We start from the raw sequence: 24,437 nt of genomic DNA on the forward strand, positions 1-24,437 counted from the left end.
CAACTTCTATTCTCAGTACTCATATCGCCCACGGCCCCTGAACGCAGCAGCAGGCTGACTGGCTCCGTTGAAGATGGCGGACTGTATACGTGTTCCTCTTCTGCTGCTTTTGATCTGCGTCTTCTCGTCTTTGAGCCTGATTCGGGGGCAAAACAACGCGATTTCCAAACTCGCCCTGAATGTCGACAATCCGCAGAACCCCGCAGGAGGCCCGGGGGGGCCCGCAGCGGGGATCCCGGTGGCCGCGGAGAGGATCCCGGTCGCCGGGGCCTCGCCACCTCGGAGGCGCACTGCCGGCTGGAAGTTGGCCGAGGAGGGGGTGTGCAGGGAGGACCTGACCCGGCTTTGCCCCAAACACTCGTGGAACAACAACCTGGCGGTGCTGGAGTGTCTCCAGGACAGGAAGGAGGTAACGTTGGCGGGAGGAGGGGACGCGTTCTGCGGGGGAGAAGGAGCAGGGTGTGCCGCGGTGTGGCTGCCACCGTTAGCCAGCAAGCCAGCCGCGCGAGAAACGTCACGCCGAACCTCGTTAGCAAATGAAGTAATTTAGACGCTACGGTGTCGGATTCAAAATGTCGCACAGTGGAGAAAAAGATTGAACGCGTATTTACAGTCGTCGGGAGCCGCTCTTCCATTCGGCGTGATGCAATGACACGCATGTCGCGTGCCTTTTTTACGACGTGCAGGTTCGTGGGTCGTGTCGCTTCACGTTTCTGGTCTCGAAACGTCTCCGCTTAACGCGTCAAATTGGAGCAGCGTTGTGCAGGTTGCGTGAACACACGGGTGTGCAGCATCGCCGTGCGTGCTGTTTTCGTGCGAGACGTTAGAGCCGAATTGATCAAAATACATGGTAGTTACGGACTAACACCAAAGGTTGCTATGGTTGTTATTGATGTCTTAACGGTGAGCCGTAACACCGTAAAACTGGCACTTTATGAACGAGGTTCGGAGAAGCTAGAGACGTGCATCTAGACTGGCTAGCTGCTAATGCAAGTACAAATTGGCAGCATTTGCCATCATGCAGGTGGATCGGTAGATGGTGTTTACAAAACACGCGTTATCAGCGCTAACCTGGCAACATTTCAACGTTTCGTTTAATTGCACCTCATCTAAAGCCTCTTTCTCAAATAACCAACCAGCCGAACTGGCTAGTAGTTGACTGTGAGTGTATTCAACCTGGTTTTAAAGTTTGCTCTGGGTTTATTGTTAAAGTGAGGCGAAAAAGACTCTTAAAACCCTTTTTTCTCACATAGAATCGTTTTTTGATGTGGTTCCAAACACTGTCACGCCGTCCTGAGCAGCACCAGGATGAGGAGTCACTGTGGGTTTTCTTGTGGGGAGAGAATGTTGTCCTGACATGTTTAAGCAACACATTACCACAACATGATGACAAAAATGAAGCGATACAGATCTTAATACCAGTGTCAGTGCTCATCATTTCCTGCAGAAACAGCAGTCCATTTCACATGTGTCTAACAGGTTTTTTCTTACCCTTACAACCACACAGTTCACCTGTGATAAATACAGTTTAATGTCAAATAACCTAGAAGAAAAAGCCGTTTTATTTTTTTCCTTTTACAGAACAAACAAGAACACTGGCTGTAGGGCTGTAACGAGTCTGTTACCAGCTTTAGTTAATAGTTACCACAAACGGTGGTAAACTGTCTTGTTTGGTTGCCCAACAGTCTAAAGCGGAAAAAAAACAGCAAAGTTCTGAAGATGAATAACGAGAAACATGTTGACGGAGCGTTTAATTTAATAATCGTATGACGTCCGAGGGAGACGACCGGTAACTTTCTTCCAGTTCACCGGCGGCAGCTATTCATTTATTCATCATTTTCCCAAGAAGTCCACAGGCAGTTTGTTTGAGGAAGGTGGAGGACTCATTGTGTGCTCGGCCTGAGGCCACGGACACGTTTAATCAAACGCACCCGAGGACGAATACGCTGCACGATGGCTCTCTGCAGACGCCACGTCTCCTTCTTTGATTAGTCAAGTGACACTTTCCCTCACCCCCCCTTACTCTCCGGCATCGGTCTTGATTAATCATCGCCTAAGCCGGTTAATTCGACACTGATAACAGATTACAGGTGTTTATTAAGCAGCTGTCGTGTCGTTAAATTCAGCATTTTTATGACATGTTCCACTGCCGACACGCGGAGGAAGCGGCTGTTGTTGGAGCGGTTGGCGAGCGGCGTTATCAGACCCACGCAGTGGACGTTCGAGGTCACGGTTTTAGACGTCGAGGACTTTCTGTTCCTCATTGATGCTCATCTTAACTTCCAACCACACATAAACTCGAGAGGAACTAAAGCATAAATGTTCTCCAGACTTCAGCCACCAACAGAGATGGCGAGTGTGGACCAAACGGATTTAACATAATCAAGTACACTTGACCTGTAAGTGTTCATTGTGAGACACAGAAAGATCTGCAGCCTTCTCACGAAGTAGGACGAATAAAACTTCTACACCTTTCCACAACATATGTCCATTGAGTTTGTAGAGGAAGCTCTTAAGTATGAAGCACCACCTTTTCAATTATTAAAGACTACTATGATACTCTCCACGTCTCTAACTAAGCAACCAATCTTCTTCCTGTTTACACCAACATTGATTTTAAGGCTTGCAGGTGTGGAAGGAGGCATCTTTAGTGTGGAAGGAGGCATCTCTAGTGTGGAAGGAGGCATCTCTAGTGTGGAAGGAGGCATCTCTAGTGTGGAAGGAGGCATCTCTAGTGTGAAAGGAGGCATCTTTAGTGTGGAAGGAGGTATCCTTAGTGTGGAAGCAGCTTGGGGGATCTTCAGGCCTGCAGTTGAACTCGTGGTTTTCAGGTCACCGGGCGGCTTTGTGACCTTTTTTAGGCCCTTTTCATGTCGAGAGATCAGCGCGTGACGGCAGCTGACGGCTCCCTCGCTTCCCTCTAAGCTCATGAGCTCATTAGCTGCTTGTCAACAGCAGAACCTCCGAGACGTCCGGACTCTTCAGCGGCAGCTTACGGCGGCTGAGACGAGCCTTTTGGTTCGGGCCCGGTATCTGCCGACGCGGCATGAAATACTCTGCTGTCCGTTGCCAGTAGCTGCCGGAGAAAAGAGATAAACATGGACCTCGAGGAGTGGACCGTCAGGAAACGGACTCCTGAAGGGTTTCAAGCTCAGCTTGATTTGCTGAGTTCGCCTCAGCTTTTTTTCTCCCACATTTGAGACAACGGAGAACAGAGCTTGAAGGATCATTGTAAAGCTAGAATGTTTAAATTTGAGGATTTGCTGCTTTTCTCTGTTTTTACTTTGTCGTAAATGGAATATTGTCTTTTTCGGTTGAACTGTTGACGAGACAAAGTTCTGATTAAATCATCTGAAGTAGAGCCGAACTTGTGTTTGTGTGTTTGTGCAATTATAGTACCTTTTTTTTGGTTTTCTTGACATTGTTATAAACGTCTCTCTCATTGTTACCATCCTTTTCTTTTGAGCTCTTTTGCGATGATATGAAGTAGTTATTATTCCGGTTTCACTCTTGACCCCACCCAGATCTACCTTTATCCACCCAGATCTACCTTTATCCACCAAGATGTACCCCCCCACACCCCTCTCCCGACCCTCTTCCATCCACCTCAACCTACCTTTACCCACCCAGACCCACCGTGGTTCACCTTTACCCACCTGATCCACCTCGCCGACCCTTCTCGACCCACTCGATCCACCCCGATCCTCCTCGAGCCGAGGCGCTGCTGCCGTCTGGTCGAGGTTTGAGGTTCCAGGGCTGCTTTTAGACTCGTCACATTTTTGTGTGTGTGTCCGCCCCTCTCCTCCCCCCCGCGCTGTCGGTCCTGCTGTGGTTTTGTGTACGTGGTGCGGCGCCTCGGGAGGAGGAAAAAGGTTGAAGGTTTTTTTTTTCTCCGGCCTGTCGGCTGCGTGAAGCCTCCGTGTGTCCGGGTCCGTCTTCACTTTGAAAAGAGGAAACCATCATCTCCTGGTCTCATGGTCACGTTGTCTAAGGCGGAGCGATGCGATCCTCTATATATTTAAGAGAGGACCAAGTACACCTTCTGTGTCTTTTCCTAAAATATAGAGTACTGCTGCTTGTCCTGGAGGGAACCAACACATTTCAGCTTCTCTGGAGAACCAGAACATCTTCTCTCTAATAGTCTGTTTACTGATGGAGGTCTACAGAGGACCAGGACTACACTGAGACTACAGAGGACCAGGACTACACTGAGACTTCACAGTTTAGTGAGAAGTTGGACTCTCTGTCTGAAAACAAACACATCTGTCGCACACCTGACGGCCTGGCCAGATGTCGGCCATGTTTGTTTTTCTTCTTACGATCGTCCGGTTAAAAGCTTTTCTCTTTTTTTTTTGCCGACATTTGGAGCTCAAACTCTTGAATTTCTGTCAATGAGGCAAACATTTAATTTTCAGCAATTCAGAAATTCAAGTAATTTGGCAAGCAAAGAAATCTCCAACAAATATACCCGAAGCAAAAAGCTGGTGATGGCGTCTCAAATGTGAAGATTTGCTGCTTTTTCTTTTGCACTAACTTGGCTCTCACTGTGCCCAACATCTTTACACTCATGGAGGGCTATGTGAGGGTGATGGATGGGAGGGTGATGGAGGGTGATGGATGTGAGGGTGATGGAGGGCTATGTGAGGGTGATGGATGTGAGGGTGATGGAGGGCTATGTGAGGGTGATGGAGGGTGATGGAGGGTGATGGATGTGAGGGTGATGGAGGGCTATGTGAGGGTGATGGAGGGTGATGGATGTGAGGGTGATGGAGGGCTATGTGAGGGTGATGAAGGGCCATGTGAGGGTGATGAAGGGCCATGTGAGGGTGATGGAGGGCTATGGATGTGAGGGTGATGGAGGGCTATGTGAGGGTGATGAAGGGCTATGTGAGGGTGATGGAGGGCTATGGATGTGAGGGTGATGGAGGGCTATGTGAGGGTGATGAAGGGCTATGTGAGGGTGATGAAGGGCCATGTGAGGGTGATGAAGGGCCATGTGAGGGTGATGAAGGGCCATGTGAGGGTGATGGAGGGCTATGGATGTGAGGGTGATGGAGGGCTATGTGAGGGTGATGGAGGGCCATGTGAGGGTGATGGAGGGCCATGTGAGGGTGATGGAGGGCCATGTGAGGGTGATGGAGGGCCATGTGAGGGTGATGGAGGGCCATGTGAGGGTGATGGAGGGCCATGTGAGGGTGATGGAGGGCCATGTGAGGGTGATGGAGGGCTATCTGGGGGATCATGGAGGATCATGGCTGGGTATGGAGGGAGAGTCGTCTCAACGATATCAGAAGTTGATGGAAACCAGCTGCTCCCAATAGATTTGTGTCAAATTCCATTTAATTTGGAGTTTTTTTAATTTTTTTTTTAAATAGTAAGTGATGCTCGTCAGACGATAATGAAGATGAAGCTGTGCTCTTGTTTCAGGAGAGATTCTCTCTCTCTCTCTCTCTCTCTCTCTCTCTCTCTCTCCCCCCCCCCCCCCTCCATCACATGTCTCTTCCTCTCACCCTCATATCCAATTATAGCTCAACCTCATGCCGCTTTCTCCCAGGACGAAAATCAGGGAGAACTGATTGAGTTTCATTTAGCTGCAGTGATTAATTGAGACGGACGTTTTCAACGCCTCTCTCTCTTTCCTTCTCTCCCTCCCTCTCTCTCTTCCCCCCTTCAGCGAGCGGAGTGAAAACAAAGAGCGTTAAATGCTTCAGTGTGACTTCATGTGTGAGGGTGTGTTGGTATTGTGTTGGATGTCAAACAGCTGCTCACAGTGTGACACACATTCGCCTCTAAAGTTGGATATAAACCACCGTTTGTACCTGATTCACCTGAACGCCTCACATCCTGTCACCGCTCTTTGTTGCCGCAGCTTTCGGGCTGTTTTTCTTAAGCAGGTTTCATAATATTTTGATTATTTTGGCTTGTTGTTCTTGTTCACAATCGACCCCGTTTATTATCGTCAGATTGTCATCTTTCCGACGGCCTTTGAACACATCACGTGTGCCGGAAAAACGCTTAGCGTTGTGATGTTTCATCAAATATCTTATTCTACACTCATCTAACATCCCATCACAAATAATCCGTTTACGTTAATCAAATTGTGTAAAAAAACATAAAATTCTGAGTGAAACTGTGACGTCATGATGACAGTCATATGATCACATGAGGAGAAACTGAGTGAACTTCAGGAAGTGAGGCCGTAAAATAGATGAATAGTTTAATATTTAACAGGTAGCCTCAATAAACATGTTGAAACTTGTTGGATTTAAAGTTTCCAGTGGTTTTCAATCAATACAAATAAACGTTATCAGAGAAATTCAACTGTTTTAATGATTCTTACATCATTGTAACTGTTGTTCTGCATCAGACCGACGAGTTCTCGTCCTGATGGTTTTGTTTCCAGAGAGGCAGAACGTTTACAATGAGGACCACAGGAGAAAAACAAACACTTTTGATGAAAGGAGGGAGAATTTCTTTCCCCTTTGAAACACTCGGCCGCCCGCATGACTCACTTTGTGGACGGCGGCGACGTCATAGGGTCCAGAGGCGGACTGAGTGCGTGCAGAGGCGGGGTCCTCCCCCGGGGTCCAGAGGCGGGGTCCTCCCCCGGGGTCCAGAGGCGGGGTCCTCCTCTGGGATCCAGAGGCGGGGTCCTCCTCTGGGAGGTCTGGGAGTCTGATCAGACCGGCCGGCTGCGTCACACTCGGTGTTAAAATAACCACCATGCTGCGTTCAGGTGCACGTTGGTAAGAGTTACAGGTTCAGCCCTCATCAACAACAACTTTAAGCTGTTGTCATGTCAAATACTCCTGAAGTATTCAGAAGTACTTCATAAACTATCAAGGCTCCGTCTGAACTGCTGCTTGTGTGTCTGGTTGGTCCGGGTCACATCCACAGGACCTTTTCTATTCATTTATTTAATTTGAGTTCACCTCAGATGACCACTGAGTCGCCGCTGTCCCTCCTCTTCCTCAGTGAGCAGCCGACGATGCGTTCACTGTCTGCGTGAAGAGCCGTCTTTGTGACACTTGTGTGTAAAGTTCACTGCAAATAGAACTCGCACACAGACGGCCTATTTCTGACCTGCGGCTGCTGCTTGGTAAACGGTCCACACACACACACTCACACTCACACACACACACACACACACACACACACCCTTCCGTTAAGAACACAGCAATGATTTGTTTTTTTTTTATGGTTTGGAGGAAGAGGAGGAGGAGTTTGGTCAGCAGGCGTTTGACTTCCCGTCTCGACCAGCAAACAGACGGTTACTTCAGGTCAACACTGCAGAGCAGGAAAACAAGACGCTGTGCTACTCGATTCTTTAAAGTGAAGTCTATGCTTCATGTGTTAGAGCTCCAGTCTCTCTCCTGACCACCAGGGGGCGACTCCTCTGGTTGTATAGAAGTCTATGCTTCATGTGTTAAAGCTGCATTCTCTCTCCTGACCACCAGGGGGCGACTCCTCTGGTTGTATAGAAGTCTATGCTTCATGTGTTAAAGCTGCATTCTCTCTCCTGACCACCAGGGGGCGACTCCTCTGGTTGTATAGAAGTCTATGCTTCAGTAAATGATGGTCATTTAGAGTCTAACACCATAAAGCAGGCGTTTCTACATCCCTCCTCAGTTCCGATCCAGTCACTTCCTGTTTGCTGGTTGCAAAAAAAAACAAACGAGGGCGACGTCCTTAATCCAAGACGGCGACGGCAAAATCGTCGCACTCGATATATATGTTAAACGTTCTCTTTGGTGGAGAACAATTCGTGAATCGACCTCTTAAACTTTCTCCGATGAAACGATCTTCACCTCTAATCTGTCATTTCTCTCCCTCTCTTTCAGGAAACTGAGATTGCAGCCGAATGCAACCACGTAAGTGTCCAAACACTTCCCAGCATGCACTGTGTCAAAGCACCAAGGAAGAGAATGATGAGTTCAGGAGCTACATCCACTCAAACTGTTTGTTTTCATCTCTTCACGCTTTCCTCCTCCAGCTGCTGTGGAACTACAAGTTAAACCTCACCACCGACCCGAAGTTCGAGTCCGTCGCCGTCGAGGTCTGCAAGACCACCATCACTGAGGTCAGTCGCTGAAACCCAACCGCCATGGCTTTTTGTTCCAGCAGAGAAAACCATCTTTGATCGCTGATCACTGGAATCGGTGTCGGCCAATGGCGGATCAGTGGATCCATTCAAAGCCTTTTGTATTTATTTAACTCCTCTGAGGACATTCTTGATGTTCGGTAGTAAAATTTAAGGAGACGAGGACCGTAAAAGTCGGTTCATAAGCCGCTACTACCTTCAGTGGTTGTCCCGCTAGCTCCCCGCTGTAGCCAGCTAGCTCCCCACTAGCTACTCGCTGTAGCCAGCTAGTGCTGCTGCTAGCTCCCCACTGCTGCTGCAACTGCCCAGCTAGCAGGCTACAGCGTGGAGCTAGCAGCTGCGCTAGCTGGCTACAGCGAGTAGCTAGTGGGGAGCTAGCTGGCTACAGCGGGGAGCTAGCGGGGACAACCACTGAAGGTGAGCTTTAATCTGAGTGTTTTGGGATCTCTCGCCACTCCCTGCGTGACCTCCAGGCTTTCTGTGCTCTTCTTGCAGATCAAGGAGTGTGCGGCGGAGGAGCTGGGGAAGGGCTTCCTGTTGTCCTGCCTGGTGGACCACCGGGGCAACATCAGCGACTACCAGTGCAACCAGTACATCACCAAGATGACCACCATCGTGTTCAGCGACTACCAGCTGATCTGCGGCTTCATGGAAAAGTGCAAAGAGGACATCAACAAGCTGAGCTGCGGCAGCATCACCACCGGGGAAAAGGTGAGAGGGCTCTGGGTCCTCCTGGGTCTGGTATAGAAGCTGTTGTATGCAGGACTGAAGATGAAGTATAAATACATAAATAAATGCAGTAATACATGTATAAATATATACAGGAACAAGTAAATAATGAATGAATAGATGTTTAAATAGAGAAAAGGTTAAATAAATGCTGAAATTCCTGAATAAACGTAGGTGAACAAACATTTTTAAATATATATATATATATATATATATATATATATATATATATATATATATATATGTATTTCTTTATGTCCTGTTTTATTATTAACTTTGTATTCATCTCTACATTAATCTATTTACTTAAGCATTTATTTATACTTTTATTTATTCATTTCAGCATTAAATTATTTCTCTATTCGAACATTTATTGAAGCATACATTTTTTTATTCTTTTATGTAATAATTTATGCATTTATTTATTAATATTAAGTCATTTTGACGGATGATAAAACCAACATGTCGACACAGTGAAAAGTTTCACGCTGCATTACAGATTTAAAATGTCTGCGGCGTGAAATTAAAGACCACCCGAGTGACGTCCAGTTGACCCCATGACCTTGACCCCGTGCAGGACGTCCACTCTCAGGGCGAGGTCATCGCCTGCCTGGAGAAGGGCTTGGTGCGGGAGGCCGAGGAGCAGCCGGGGGCGCACCCCATCCGGGACGAGTGCAAGAAGTCCATCATGCGGGTGGCAGAGCTCTCGTCTGACGACTTCCACCTGGACCGCTACCTGTACCTCGCCTGTCGCGACGACCGCGAGCGCTTCTGCGAAAAGGTGAGTTTGTTTTATTTCATTTACCTACTTTCACTGTTCGGTTGACGATCTTCCCTGAAAGGTCTTCTGTCCCCGCTACTGCTGTAGCCAGCTAGCGGGGAGCTAGCAGCAACGCTAGCTGGCTACAGTGGGTAGCTAGCGGGGAATTCTCTGCGTCTGAACTTTGTGGCGTTATTGGATCCTGATTCTGAATGTTTTATAATAAATAATAATTGTGTTTTTATTATTTCCTCCAGACGCTGGCCGGAGAGGGACGAGTTTACAAATGTCTTTTCAACCACAAGTTCGAGGAGGCGATGAGTGAGAGGGTGAGCGTGACCTCCACTGACCTCAAATACGTTCACTATTAAAAATGAAAAAAAATATTTTTTTCAAAACGTCCCAAAAACGAGACTCTTTCAAAAATGTTAAAATAATGAACAAACCTGAACAATTTGTTTAAAAGTCATGGAAGTTGGGTTAAAAGTACAGAAACCCATTGTTCACAATGTGTATGAACCCTGTACGATGTCAGTATGTCATAAAAGCCTCTTCGGCTCCTCTCGCCCTCAGTGCCGCGAGGCGCTGACCACCAGGCAGAAGCTGATCGCTCAGGACTACAAGGTCAGCTACTCGCTGGCCAAAGCCTGCAAGTCGGACCTGAGGAAGTACCGCTGCAGCGCCGACAGCAACATGCCGCGAGCCCGCGAGGCCCGCCTCTCCTACCTGCTGCTGTGTCTGGAGTCCGCTGTGCACAGAGGTCAGTCACTTCATGAGGATCAAACTTCCCTGATTCTGTAACGCCACAATTCACTCGGCATCATTTTGAAAAACCCTTAAAAATGTCTTTGCTGCTGTTAGCTTCTTTTAGCTGCTGTTAGCTTCTGTTGCCTTCTTTTAGCTGCTGTTAGCTTCTGTTGGCTTCTTTAGCTGCTGTTAGCTTCTGTTGGCTTCTTTTAGCTGCTATTAGCTTCTGTTAGCTGCTGTTAGCGTCCGTTAGCTTCTTCCACTCATGTCCCCCTGTCCGTGGCGCCTGCAGGCCGCGTGGTCGGCGGCGAGTGTCAGGGCGAGATGATGGACTACCGGCGGATGCTGATGGAGGATTTCTCTCTGAGTCCGGAGATCGTGCTGCACTGCCGCGCCGAGATCGAGGGCCACTGCTCCGGCCTCCACCGCAAGGGCCGCACGCTGCACTGCCTCATGAGGGTCGGCCGCGGGGACATGGGCTCCATCGACCCCAACTGCCAGCGGGCGGTGAGTCTGCCATTGTGTGTGTGTGTGTGTGTATATGTGTAAGTATGTATGTATGTATATATATATGTGTGTGTGTATGTATGTATGTATGTATGTATGTATGTATGTATGTATGTATCTGTGTGTGTTTATATATATGTATGTATGTATACATATGTGTATATGTATATATGTATGTGTATATATGTGTATATATATGTATATGTATATATGTGTGTATATATATATATGTATATATGTGTGTATATATGTATATATGTGTGTATATATATATATATATATGTATATGTGTGTATATGTGTATATGTATGTATGTATGTATGTATGTATATATATATATATATATATATATATATATATATATATATGTGTATGTATATATATATGTATATATATATATATATATGTATATATATATATATATATATATATATATGCGCATATATATATATGCATATGTATTTATGTATGTATGTATGTGTACATATATACATAAATATATATATATATATATATATATATATATATACACACATATATATATATACATACACACATTTTATGTTTTATTTATTTTGTTACAAATATTTCTTATGTTTATTTTTTTATTTTAATTAATATTTATACTTTACTATTTACTTTTTTTATTCCTATTTATATGTGTGTGTTTATATATATTTTTATTCATTTTTTGGCTCAACATGATCGGTTGAAGCCTTTTTACTCCCTACGGTAAAAAATATAAAACCGCCCTGAGACAGGAGCTGTTGTTGTTGTTGATGACGTTGTTGTTGTTGATGACGTTGTTGTTGCTGTTGTTGTTGATGACGTTGTTGTTGTTGTCTTCCACCTTCAGCTCCAGACTCTGATCCAGGAAGCCGACCCGGGAGCCGACTACCGCATCGACCGAGCGCTCAACGAGGCCTGCGAGTCCGTCATCCAGACCGCCTGCAAGCACATCCGCAGCGGAGACCCCATGTGAGTCAATAAATACATATTCATTTGTTTATTTGTGGAGAGATTTTTTTTTAATGAGACTCGTAGAATAAAATGCATTTTAAGTGAAAGATAAAAAATTCCTGCTTTGCTTTCGCCGTTTTTCTTTTCTTTCTTTAACCGTGTGTTCGTCACACACGACATGTTCAAGGACCGTGGGAAAGCTGAAAATCCAACGGTTATGACTCGGGATTCAGAGACGTAAAACTTAATGATTTACTGTATTTTTCTTCGTGCTCCTCCTGTGATTCTGCTCTATATTTACATTTATCTCATTTAAATATTTGTATTCATAGTAAAATAAAAGTTGTGTGTTTTAGAAGTGTGACGTTTGTGCTGCAGGATCCTGTCGTGTCTGATGGAGCATCTGTACACGGAGAAGATGGTGGAGGACTGTGAGCACCGGCTGCTGGAGCTGCAGTACTTCATCGCCCGGGACTGGAAGTGAGTCATGACACATAGAAGAGTTTAGAAGCAACGCACAAAAATAAAGTCCCAATAATCTGAGCTCAGGCACCAGGAGGAACTGCTTCCTGTTTACGTGATAGCAGGAAGTAACAGTTGTGTGGCTACTTGATGCATCTGCTGCAGCTGATCTTTAAAACAGCTTGTTGATGTGCATTGTGCACAAAGTGCTGGCGTTGTTCCACATTAATATATAATACGATAAACATATTTAATAAGCGGCTGATTGTTTAAATACATATTGTTTGAAATGCTGGAGACGCCAAGAGTGAAAGAGGTTTAAAGTAGTACCTCTTAGATATCAGCACAAAGCTTCACCAGTTCATCACTGACATAAGAGGATTATTTATTGTCTTACAAGTTGTATTAAAATGTATGTTTAAATATGCAAATGAGGCATTTTGTATTAGTAACTGTAGGAGAAATATACAGCCGTAAACGGACAAAAGTAGTAACATCAATGTTTTGTTTCCTCTGTAATAAAAGTAGAGGAGTTATGGAAGAGAAACCGACATAAGTCTCTCATTGATTTTATTTGAGATGAAATAATCCTTTATTAGTCCCACAGAGGGATTACAGCACAACGCACACAGAGACGCACAGTAAGCATAAAAAAATCTAGTAATATAAATAAACAGTCAAGAAGACGGAGGATACAGACGGAGTAAAAGCGGTATATAAAAAGTATTTAAATGTGTTGTATATTGCACCAGATGAACGTGATTAAAGTGTTTGTGGTCTACTTGTTATGCAGCCTGACGGCAGCAGGAAGGAAGGACTTTTTAGATATCTAACTAAACCTAATAGAATGACTTTTAAAACGCTGATTCACTTGCTTTGACAAATCAAATGAACTCCGCTTTTCATTTTCCTCACATCCAAAGCAAAAAGCTTCACGCAGAGTTCACGTTGAGTTGATTCTGAATGTTGATGGACGTCAGCGGCGTTCTCCTGAATGACCGGTTATCCATAATGCGGCAAAGCGCTCTGCCGAGTGTCTGACTCCTCCCCCTCTCTCTCTCTTGGTTGCCAGGTTGGACCCCATCCTGTACAAGAAGTGTCAGGGCGACGCCGCCCGGCTCTGTCACACTCACGGCTGGAACGAGACCAGCGAGATGATGCCGCCCGGCGCCATTTTCTCCTGCCTGTACCGCCACGCCTACCGCTCGGTGGAGCAGGGCCGCAGGGTGAGCCGATGCTTTGTCTGCTTCTCTGACTGGAGTTTTTACTCTGATCTGTTTTCTACCAACTGGAGGAATCACTGAATCTGTTCACTTTGCGGTCGCGGATTATCTTGACCCTTTAAGCTCTTTTACTGATGGGAGTCTTTAGTATTTTACAACCTAGCTGACTAATGCGTCTCATGGTAATGGAGACAACAACAGTTTGTTAGAGGTGGTCCAGTGTTGAAGGAGAAGGCTGCAGCTTTAAAAACTGAAGTCACTTAGAAGGAAGGGTTGGGAAGTGGTTTTAAAGTTTCAGGACTTTTCACACTTTAAGCCACGTGAGAAACATTTGTTTTCTGTGTTCAGAATGAAAGCAAAACATTTGAGTAACTAAACAGGAAGTCTGTGAACTTGCCCACTGACCAGACAATGTCCTCGTAGCTCGTCAGTGGCGAGTCTGAAGCAGGAAACCAGGGTTTGACTGTGAGTACGTCGTGCTGCTGAACTGGTGATGATGATGATGGTGGTGATGATGGTGGTGATCACAGGCAACTGGTCCTTCCTGTCGTGGTGACTGGTGGTTTGCAGGGGAATTGATTGATCTCCGTAATTCTCGTCACTGCATGTGGGAGCTGATTTTTTTTTAAAAGATTAATTGTGTGAAGAATCGATGCAGATGAATCAACTGCAGCGGATTAAATTCTTTGATTTTAATAATCGTCCTTAAAGTGATACTCCACTCAAATGTCAGTGTATTGTTCTCGGGTCAAACGCAAAAGCTGAAGGGTTGAAGATGTGCACGCACGTTGTCGTTTCCTTCCTCACGAAGTCGAGCAGCGGGAAGGAAACACTGCGTCTTTATCTGCCGTCCATCTTCTCTAATCGTAGTAAAAGTATGAAATCACCGCGACGAACTCAGACACGCAAACGTCCGACCTTTTTTTTTTATTTTTTATTTTTTATTATGGTACGCTGGATAATCCAAAATGGAGGACACTGTCGGCGCTCAAGAGGCGAGTTTATTTGTAACGTTTCAACAAGAAGGCGACTCAAAGAGCTTCAGGACGTTAAAAGCATCAAAACATCACGCAAAAGAAAAAGAGATTAAAAAAAAATCATTTAAACATTTAAAGACAGTCAGTAAAACATTAAAAAGCTAATAAACGTTGCAGTTTAAGAAATAATACAGTCGTGAAATGCAGGAATGTGTTATTATCCTTGAATTTCGTTCAATTTAAAGGCAAATAAAAGTCTTCAATCTGGATTTTAAGGAGCAGTTTGTCCCAAAAAACAACAACAAGATGGTTTTCCAGCGTTCTGAGGAGTTCGTGATACAAATACTTCAATGAAGCGGTGAAGTATCTGACCACGATATCCAACTGCAGGTTAACGGAAGCTCAAACAGCTAGCTGTGACCGGCTAGCGGTAGCGTGCTAGCCATACAGAACATTTTCTCCATGTTTTTAGTAATAAAACATATAAATGAGGCTGTGAATGATAAATATTAGTGGAGATCCTGAGTTTGCGATGCTTCATCTGAAACGTCCCTTTTTGCCTCCGTCTCGTCTTGTGAATCACGTACGTCTCAATAAAGTGTTTTAAAACACTATTAATAAAAGTGGAGTATCAGTTTGAGGCCCCTCCCCCTCTGGTCTCTAACCCTGTTGTGGTCGTCCCCGCCTCTCCCCCCCCCCCTCCCTGCAGCTCTCCAGGGACTGCAAGGTGGAGGTGCAGCGGATCCTCCACCAGAGGGCGCTGGACGTGAAGCTGGACCCGGAGCTGCAGCGGCGCTGCATGACCGACCTGGGGAAGTGGTGCAGCGAGAAGACGGAGGCGGGCCAGGAGCTGGAGTGTCTGCAGGACCACCTGGAGGACCTGGTGTCCGACTGCAGGGACGTGGTGGGGAACCTGACGGAGCTGGAGTCTGAGGTAACCCCGCCGCCGCCAGCTGCTGCTACCCATAATGCAACACTCTGAGCTGCTTCACCAGGCGCGCTTGATTCTGATCCACATTGAACAGCTTTCTGCTCTTCACACGGTTCTGGTTTAATCTGGTAAACGCAAAGTGTTTTTATAGAAAAACGATGTCTTGTTACATTGTGACAGGACGTCTTGTTACATTGTGACAGGACGTCTTGTTACATTGTGACAGGACGTCTTGTTACATTGTGACAGGACGTCTTGTTACATTGTGACAGGACGTCTTGTTACATTGTGACAGGACGTCTTGTTACATTGTGACATTGTGAGACGACATCGTCTACAATGTTGCAGCTCGGCGTCTTCCTCTGTCCGTGGAGTGACTTTTTAACGGCGGCGTCTTGGCTTCATCTCTCAGACGCAGCAGAGCGGCGCTGGGAAGGAACCCGATCTCTGGATTTGTTGCTGGAGGTCTGGACTCTTCCCTCGCTGCAGACCTCAGTCTCACTGACCCTGTTGTCGTTGTCGTTGTCGTTGTTGTCGTCCTCAGGATATCCAGATCGAGGCGCTGCTGATGCAGGCGTGTGAACCCGTCATCCAGACCTACTGCCATGTGAGTGTGAGCTCCAGGTCCTCCAGTCCACCGGGGGCAGAGGAGAGCAGTTCATTCGCGAACATGTGGGAGAGAGCCAGGTCACATGACCTCATGTACACTGTACATGTACACTGTACATGACCTCATGTATATTATATGACCTCATGTACATGACCTCATGTATATGTATATGACCTCATGTACATGTACACTATATATGAACACATGTACACTTAACGTATGATGACATTGAGATTATATGAATTATCGCACAGTAGAACTGCTTTGAGGCAATATTTTATATTTACTGTGATTTATCAGGTATTTAAGTAACTGAATGACCCCCCCCACCCCCCTCCCGCCCTGCAGGAGGTAGCCGATAACCAGATCAACAGCGGTGACCTGATGGAGTGTCTGGTGCAGAACAAACACCAGAAGGAGATGAACGAGAAGTGTTCTGTGGGCGTGACGCACTTCCAGCTGGTGAGAGAGGAGGAGCGCGTCACCTCCACAGGAAATAGCATGTCACACATAACCTCGTACAAGAATATTGAAGATACCAGCCGTGTCCACGCTCCTTGATGTGAGAGACATTATGGTCGTTCCCTGCTGAACTCTCTCTCTCTCCTCTCCTCTCTCTCTCCTCTCTCTCTCCTCTCTCACAGATTCAGATCAAAGACTTTCGTTTCTCGTATAAGTTCAAGACGGCGTGTAAGGAGGACGTCCTCAAGCTGTGTCCCAACATCAAGAAGAAGTAACTCACCTTTTACCTCAAAACCATCTTTATTCTTCTTTGTGGACTTTAGTTCTGACATGTTGTGTGTCTCCCCCTCCTCAGGGTTGACGTGGTGATCTGCCTCAGCACCACGGTGAGGAACGACACCCTGCAGGACGCCAAGGAGCAGCGGGTCTCCATCAAGTGTCGCAAACAGCTGCGGGTGGAGGAGGTGGAGATGGTACGTTCTCTCAGAAGGGGAGGAGGGGCAGGTGGGGATGGAGGTGGTGCGTTGTTGTGAAATCTTCCTCAGAAACACATCCTCCCCCTCATGAGCGACATCCTGGGCTCGTCTTCGACTCATGAACCGCTGAAACGAACCCAATGTGATGGTCTCATAATCTCCTGCAGCCTCCTCTGTGTTCCTCTGTAACCTTCTCCTCTTCCTCTTCTTCTTCTTCCTCCTCTTCCTCTTCTCTCTCGCAGTCGGAGGACATCCGTCTGGAGCCGGAGCTGTACGACTCCTGTAAGCAGGACATCAACCGGCTGTGTCAGAACGTGGCCTTCGGCAACGCTCAGGTCAGCGGGTTCCCCTTTTTTTGACCTTTTGACCTTGTGGTCTAATGAAAGCCGACGCTTCAGAACCGCGTTCTGCGTCCCAGACGTTCTGCGCCACGTGACCTGGTTCCCGTCCCTGCAGGTCATCGAGTGTCTGAAGGAGAACAAGCGGCAGCTGACTCAGCGCTGCCACCAGCGGATCTTCAAGCTGCAGGAGGTGGAGATGGTGGACCCGGAGCTGGACTACCAGCTGATGAGAGTCTGCAAGCACATGATCCGGGTAGGCAGCTAGACCAGAGCCACCGGTAGAACCAGTAGAAACCAGCACCACGTGACCGGGCTTCTTGTTTTGTTCCAGCGGTTCTGTTCGGAGTCGGAGGGCAAGAACGTTCTTCAGTGTTTGAAGCAGAACAAGAACAGCGAGCTCATGGACCCCAAATGCAAACAGATGATCACCAAGAGACAGATCACCCAGAACACAGGTACACACACACACACACTCACACACTCAGACACATTCATACAAGTACAGCTGCTGTATTGTGTGTGTGTGTGTGTGTGTGTGTGTGTTCTCAGACTACAGGCTGAACCCGGTACTGAGGAAAGCCTGTAAAGCCGACATCCCCAAGTTCTGCCAGCCGATCCTGAACAAGGCGACGGCCGACAGCGAGCTGGAGGGTCAAGTCATCTCCTGCCTCAAGCTGAAATACGCCGACCAGGTCAGACTGCTTTCTCTCTCCTGACCACCAGGGGGCGGCTCCTGTGGTTGTATAGAAGTCTACGCTTCATGGGTTGAAGCTCTATAAACGTGTGTTTGTGTGTTTGTTGCAGCGCTTGTCTCCAGACTGCGAGGCTCAGATTCAGGTCATCCTGCAGGAGTCGGCGCTGGACTACAGACTGGACCCCCAGCTGCAGATCCACTGCACACAAGAGGTCTTACACACACACACACACACACACACACGATACACACACACTCGCTCACTCACACACACGCCTTGTATGTAAACCTTCTGTAACCCCAAAACCTGCCGTCAAAACTGTCAGTCATAATTGACAGATTTTCTCCGCTTTCTGACGGTCCTTGAACACATCGCGATGTGTTCAAGGACCGCCAGAAAGCAACAGAAACTGACATTTCATCACAAACATTTTATTCTATATTTAAAATCTCTCCACAAATGAACCGGTATATACTTGAAATATATTGTACATGATAATGAAGTATATTATACTGTACATGATGAAGTATAATATACTTTATAATGTAAAATACTGGACATGTGATGTAAGCTGGAGGCCAGCAGGGGGCGGCGCTGCTCTGTTTGTTCGCTGAGGGGAAACCGGCTGCTGTGATTGGCTGAAAGGACACGGTCAAAAAATAAACACGTTGAAGATGTAAAAATGAGGCTCAGTGCCTTGCTCAGAGGCTCTGCGGCGGCTCTCTGAACACAGTGCCTTGCTCAGAGGCTCTGAGGCGGCTCCTTTAACGCGCTGCCTGTCTCAGATCTCCAGGCTGTGCCCCGAGGAGGCGGCGGCGCAGGAGCAGACGGGGCAGGTGGAGGAGTGTCTGAAGGTCAACCTGCTGAAGATCAAGCAGGAGGGATGCAAGAAGGTGAGCCGTGCTGCCTTCACTGACCCGCAGGGCGGGAAACCACAGCGTCATGGCTGTGGGGTTTTTATTCAACTGACATTCAGGGAATTCATAATAATGATGATAATATTAATAATTATGACTAATTATTATTATTTTTGAATTTTAATACACAACTATTTACTTAACTGGCATTCACAGAATGTAAAATATTATTAATAACGATTAATAATAATAATAATAATAATTATTATTATTATTATTAAATAATTCAAATTATGTTTTCAATAAGAAATGATAATTAGCAGTTTTCCTAAAAAAGAGTGAAAATATTTTTTACAGAATCAAATTTTCAGCATCAATTACAAGCTGAATGAAACCTTCCTCATCCTCTTCCTCCTCTTCTTCCTTCTCCTCTTCCTCCTCCTGCAGGAGGTGCTGAACATGCTGAAGGAGAGCAAGGCGGACATCTTTGTGGACCCGGTCCTCCACACGGCCTGCGCTCTGGACATCAAACATCAATGTGCAGCCATCCCGCCTGGCAGGGGGCGCCGTGAGTAACAAACAAACAAACAAACAAAAATATCATCACCAACAAATGTGGTTTTGTTGGCTTTTTTTTTCTTCATTTAAATTAAATTAATTTAAATTATTTTCCTACAAAGATCTTATTTTTGAATGAGAATTATAACAAATTCTCCTCTTCAAAGATGTCATATCTGTTGGTCTATAGATAGATAGATAGATAGATAGATAGATAGATAGATAGATAGATAGATAGATAGATAGAAGGGTTAACGCGTTCTCCTCCTCAGAGATGTCGTGTCTGATGGAGGCGCTGCAGGACAAGCGTGTTCGTCTGCAGCCGGAGTGCAAGAAGAGGCTTCAGGACCGCATCGACATGTGGAGCTACGCTGCTAAGGTACGCCGCTCGAGGGCGCTGGAGGTCCTTCATTTAAAAAAACATCATTTTAAAGAAGGATTTTTTTTTATGGGAGAAGAAACAAAAAACAGTTTTTAAAGGGCTTTTATTTTTTATTAGTTTATGAGCTGTGCAAAATATACTTTAATGGGCTTTTATTTTGAAATGGGTGGAATGAGCTGCATAAAATCAGTTTCAAACTGACTTTAAAATTGGATCAAGCTGTACAAAATTAGTGTAATGGGGCTTTTATTTTGAAATGGTCGGTGTAACAGGGCTTTTATTTTGAAATGGTTGGTGTAATGGGGCTTTTATTTTGAAAGGGGTGGTGTAACAGAGCTTTTATTTTGCTATTGGTAAATAAGATGTAGAAAATCAGTTTTTTGAAAAGGCTTTTATTGTGTAACTGGCTTCCTGTCAGGTGGCTCCCGCTGAGGGCTTCTCAGACTTGGCCATGCAGGTGATGACGTCCCCGTCCAAGAACTACATCCTGACGGTGATCGGCGCCGGCGTGGCGGTGCTTTTCATGATGGGTCTGCTCTGCGGCCGCTTCACCAAGCGCGTCACTCAGGAGCTGAAGGACAGGTAGACCCCGCCCCCTTTCCGGGGTCTGGACACGCCCACAAGAGAGAAAAAAAACAACCACCGCTGACGAGAACCACCCCTCCCCCCCTCATCCCCTCGCCCGCCTCACACTTCATCTACAAACACCCGATGACTCTTCCTCCATCGCTGGAGCGACATTACCCACAATCCTGCTTGATCAGTGACTCACCTGCTCCTCCTTCCTTTACATGAGCCCCGCCCAACTCTCCAGGAGGCCACGCCCCCCCTGCTGCTGCTGCTTCTTCTTCTCTTGATGTTCGATGACGAGCGCAGGGTCCTCTTCCCTCCACACTCACCTGATGTAGATTGCAGTATTACCCCGTGGTTGTATTCTTCCTCCTTCTCTACCTTCTCCCCCTCATCGGCTGTGGGGTGAAGAAGGGGAGGGGCTTGTGAGAGGGGGAGGGGCTTGTAAGAATATGGGGTCAGAGGTCAAGATATGGAGGTCCAATCATATTCAGTGTAAATGTGTAGAAAGTGGGATGGAAAATGCTCATGTATAGAGCGGTTTAATGACTCCAGTATTTCAATGACTACAGTGTGTGTGTGTGTGTGTGTGTGTGTGTGTGTGTGTGTGAGAGAGAGATAGTGAATGTGTGTGTGATTGAAACTGTCTTTCTACCATATTGTTCTAGTTTGTTGTTCTGCTTAAAGGATTTTTTGGGGGTTGTTTTTGGCTCTGGGTATATCTTCTTTTTTTTTTTTTTTTTTTTGTGTTGCTGATGTGTGTTAGATTTCATCGCCATGGGACTGCCGGGCGGGCGGTGCCAGCCCTCCACCGAGCCGACAAACTCTCAGCCGGCTCTCGCTCTCTTTACAGCAGGAATCATTGTGGATACTTTTGTTCTTTTCTTCTCTGAAACAGCAGACATCTTTTTTTTTCTTCTTTTTTTTTTGAAGGAATAGTTTTTTTCCCAGCCAGAGCTGTGTGCCCTGAACGCACCGCGCATGTCCACTTGCTGCTTATAGTTTAGCCGTTTTTTGTTTTTTCACAGCAGCCGGATTGGGACTGGGAGGGAGCAGAGGGACTGGGAGGGAACTGGCTTTTAATAAATCTTTTATTTTCCATTCATGAACACGCAGAGCGGCCGTTGGCGTCGCTGGATGGTACGGAGCAGGAAAAAATAACCTAAAACAAAACAATGAAAAGATTCTAGATTGTTATTATTATAGAGATATGGACATTTTTGTGTAAAGATGATACTGGAATCACTGCGCATTTTCCGTTCTTTTTTTTAAAATATATATATATATATATATATATATATATATATATATATATAGTTTTGTCATAGCCTTATTTATTTGTTTACTAATGAGTCAAAAAGTCTTTTTTTTCTATCTATGATTTGCGTGTTCTCCGGTTGCCTTTTCTCCAACGAGCGAGCGTTCTTTCTACGAGGGGGGGGGGGGGCGTTGACCTCCGGGCATCACTCTGCTCTACGGGGGGTCAGTGAACGCCTCTCTGGAGGCCAGAGGGGAGTTCCTCAGACCGCACGGCGTCCTGGTCTTCTAGTGGCGCTTCGTTCCAGATCAGACGCGTAATGTGAAAAACTACGTTGTTGTTTGTTTGTTTTTTAGCATCGATATCTTTTAATGTGATGATACTTTGGGGATGACCACTGGTGCGTTCAGGCACCATCACAGCTGGTGGGTGATACGGAGAACCAAAGAGGGTTCGTGGTCTTCAGAAAGTAGTCCAATCTCAACTGTAACGCAGCGTTCTGAAGGCTTTATCGGTGCAGTGTGTTGGGGCGGTTTGGAGCCATCTAGTGGTGAGGTGTCAGATTGCAACCAGCTGAAACTTCTCCCAAGCGATGATTAGTCATTGGTTTGTCCGCTCTAGGCCACTGTAGAAAAACATGGCGGCCGGCTCCATGAAGAGCAATGGACTTGGTTATGTATAATTATATTATTAAATGCTACTGTACCTTTTGTAAATGTACCGTTTAGCCAGGCTGGAGGTGCGAGAGCGGAACCCAAAACGTCTCCAACGCACGAGTCGTCTTTTGTAGTTTTTGTTTCTGCGTCGTCGCCTGAAGTCAAAGATGTGAGAAACGCGCACAAAAAACGTTGCCGACAGAAAGAAACCAAACTGGACAACAAGGAAAAGGAAAAAATATCAAAATGATTTTGGCTCAAAAGTCAACTTCCTCGCTTTTTATTTTATTTTTGTGGAAAGGGGGGCGGGGCTTCCTCTCAGCCTGCAGTTTGATGCCGGGGTCGGTCGGTCGGTCGGGGGGGGATCCGACCACATGTACATGTTGTACCATACTGCTGCCGCTGTGAGCCGCTTGTGTTCTTCTGTGTCGACGCTTGTAAACGAGACGTTGAACTGCCTTCACTTTTTATTTCTTCATCCGACGTCTTTTCATCGACGAGGGTCTCCTCGCTGTCCAGGACGTCCCAGAACCCCCTGCAGCACCTGGCAGAGGGGTGCGTGTGTGTGTGTGTGTGTGTGTGTTGCCCACAGATTCTGGACCGCGAGTGCGATCTCCGGTTCCTCGCAGTTCTCGTCCTGAACGATGGCGACTAGAACATTTGATTTATTTTATTTTATACGTTTGTGATGATTAAGATCTTTTTTTTTTTTTGTCTAAACGATGCTTTGTGTCTTGATTTCATTGAACAGATCATCTGATTTATTGCCCCTCCCCCTTTCCTGTCCACTTTTTTTTTTCCCGGGGTTTCTTTTTGTTGTTCTGTACAGATAAAAATTGGACAGTTTGTTAATAATAATAATAAAGTCTGCAAGGTTTCTATTCTGTAGTCCGGTGTGTTGATTTCTCATCAAATCTTGTTTGGGAAAATATTGATCCAGGAGAGGACAGTTAGCTAGTTAGCATGTCAAGCTACCTCGCATTAAAGCATGGTGGAATTAGCATGTTAGCTAACTAACTAGCTAGTTGGTTAGTTAGCATGTCCAGCTACCAGTGGAATTAGCACATTGACTAACTAGCTATGCCCTGCTAACTCACGTGTGTGTGTGTGTGTGTGTGTGTGTGTGTGTGTGTGTGCGTGTGTGTGTGTGTGTGTGTGTGTGTGTGTGTGTGCTCATATATAAGTCCTCACACACACAGGTGTGAATGTTTTAAAGGAACAGAACGAGACTTTCTGTCTGTGTGTGTCCATGTTGTTGTACATTTCCCGTGTGTTTTTCCGTCTTGTACGTGTGTGTTAGAATGTGTCTTTAGACGCACTGTGTGTGTGTGTGTGTGTGTGTGTGTGTGTGTGTGTGTGTGTGTGTGTGTGTTGTGTGTTCTGTCTGGTCCGTGGAGGCTTCGGGCCGTCTGACGGATCGATGTCAAATTCTTCAGTCCGATGGACCAAAAACACGAAGAAGGAAAGTTTGGTGCTCGAACGCCTCAAAACATCCAGAAATACCTCCAGAGATGATTGACAGCTCGGCTGTTACACGTGTTCACTGTGTATTGAAGTCAGGACACAAAGTACTAAAGGAATATCTATAAAACTTCACTTTTCAACACCAGCGGATACTCACTCATCATCATTACTATTATTATTATTATTATTGTTATTATTATAAGATCCAACACGCAACGCCGAATAGAAAAATAAAACAGATGTGAGCGATAAAAAACAAAGATGACTGCTGAAGTTATCGTTTATTAAGGCAATGATGAGCTCTCACGAGGACGCAATACAGCAATAAATACAATACAGTAAAAAATACAACATGTACTTCTGAGGTGTAGTACAGTCAAAAGTACCACATGTACCTCTGAGGTGTAGTAAACTAAAAAGTATGTGTACCTCTGAGGTGGAGTACAGTCAAAAGTACAAAAAATAATAAATGAATAAACAATGAAACAATAAAAGGAGTTGAATTATATTTTTTAACTTGTTATTGCTACATAATATACATAATTCATAGTTATACAGAGAACACAAAAACAATCAACGATTAAACGATAACTTCAACGGAGAGCGGCGGCGGTGAGGGCGGGACTTAAGAACCCCTCCGCCTCAGCTGCCAATCAAACCCTAAGTCACTGAACACATAAGAAATGAAAACGTTTCGCTCGATACATCAAC

The 24,437-nt window shown here is 45.9% G+C and overlaps 1 protein-coding gene across 1 annotated transcript; it reads left to right on the top strand.

Moving 5' to 3' along the window:
* The first annotated feature begins 40 nt into the window (after nucleotides 1-40).
* Nucleotides 41-22,457, top strand: glg1a (golgi glycoprotein 1a). The gene is made up of 25 exons (XM_068602910.1): nucleotides 41-409; nucleotides 7,842-7,871; nucleotides 7,994-8,080; nucleotides 8,597-8,812; nucleotides 9,408-9,611; nucleotides 9,848-9,919; nucleotides 10,164-10,350; nucleotides 10,630-10,844; nucleotides 11,701-11,822; nucleotides 12,183-12,284; nucleotides 13,339-13,492; nucleotides 15,176-15,400; nucleotides 15,942-16,004; nucleotides 16,356-16,469; nucleotides 16,652-16,740; nucleotides 16,825-16,942; nucleotides 17,188-17,280; nucleotides 17,402-17,539; nucleotides 17,618-17,741; nucleotides 17,836-17,978; nucleotides 18,091-18,192; nucleotides 18,767-18,874; nucleotides 19,286-19,406; nucleotides 19,669-19,775; nucleotides 20,197-22,457. The coding sequence occupies exons 1-25, from the start codon at nucleotides 74-76 to the stop codon at nucleotides 20,362-20,364; spliced, it is 3,438 nt and encodes a 1,145-aa protein (XP_068459011.1). The 5' UTR covers nucleotides 41-73; the 3' UTR covers nucleotides 20,365-22,457.
* Nucleotides 22,458-24,437: the final 1,980 nt, after the last annotated feature.

Source organism: Clinocottus analis, unplaced genomic scaffold (assembly GCF_023055335.1).
Source record: "Clinocottus analis isolate CAN_PGR_092001 unplaced genomic scaffold, fCliAna1.0.p SCAF_6, whole genome shotgun sequence".
Taxonomy (NCBI): Eukaryota; Metazoa; Chordata; class Actinopteri; order Perciformes; family Cottidae; genus Clinocottus; species Clinocottus analis.

Excerpts from the sequence above, each read along its gene's own strand:
- glg1a (XM_068602910.1), top strand. The coding sequence starts at position 74 with ATGGCGGACTGTATACGTGTTCCTCTTCTGCTGCTTTTGATCTGCGTC. Across the intron at positions 16,741-16,824 it reads TGTCCCAACATCAAGAAGAA|GGTTGACGTGGTGATCTGCC; the intron begins GTAACTCACCTT and ends CCCCCTCCTCAG. Across the intron at positions 18,193-18,766 it reads AGATCCACTGCACACAAGAG|ATCTCCAGGCTGTGCCCCGA; the intron begins GTCTTACACACA and ends TGCCTGTCTCAG.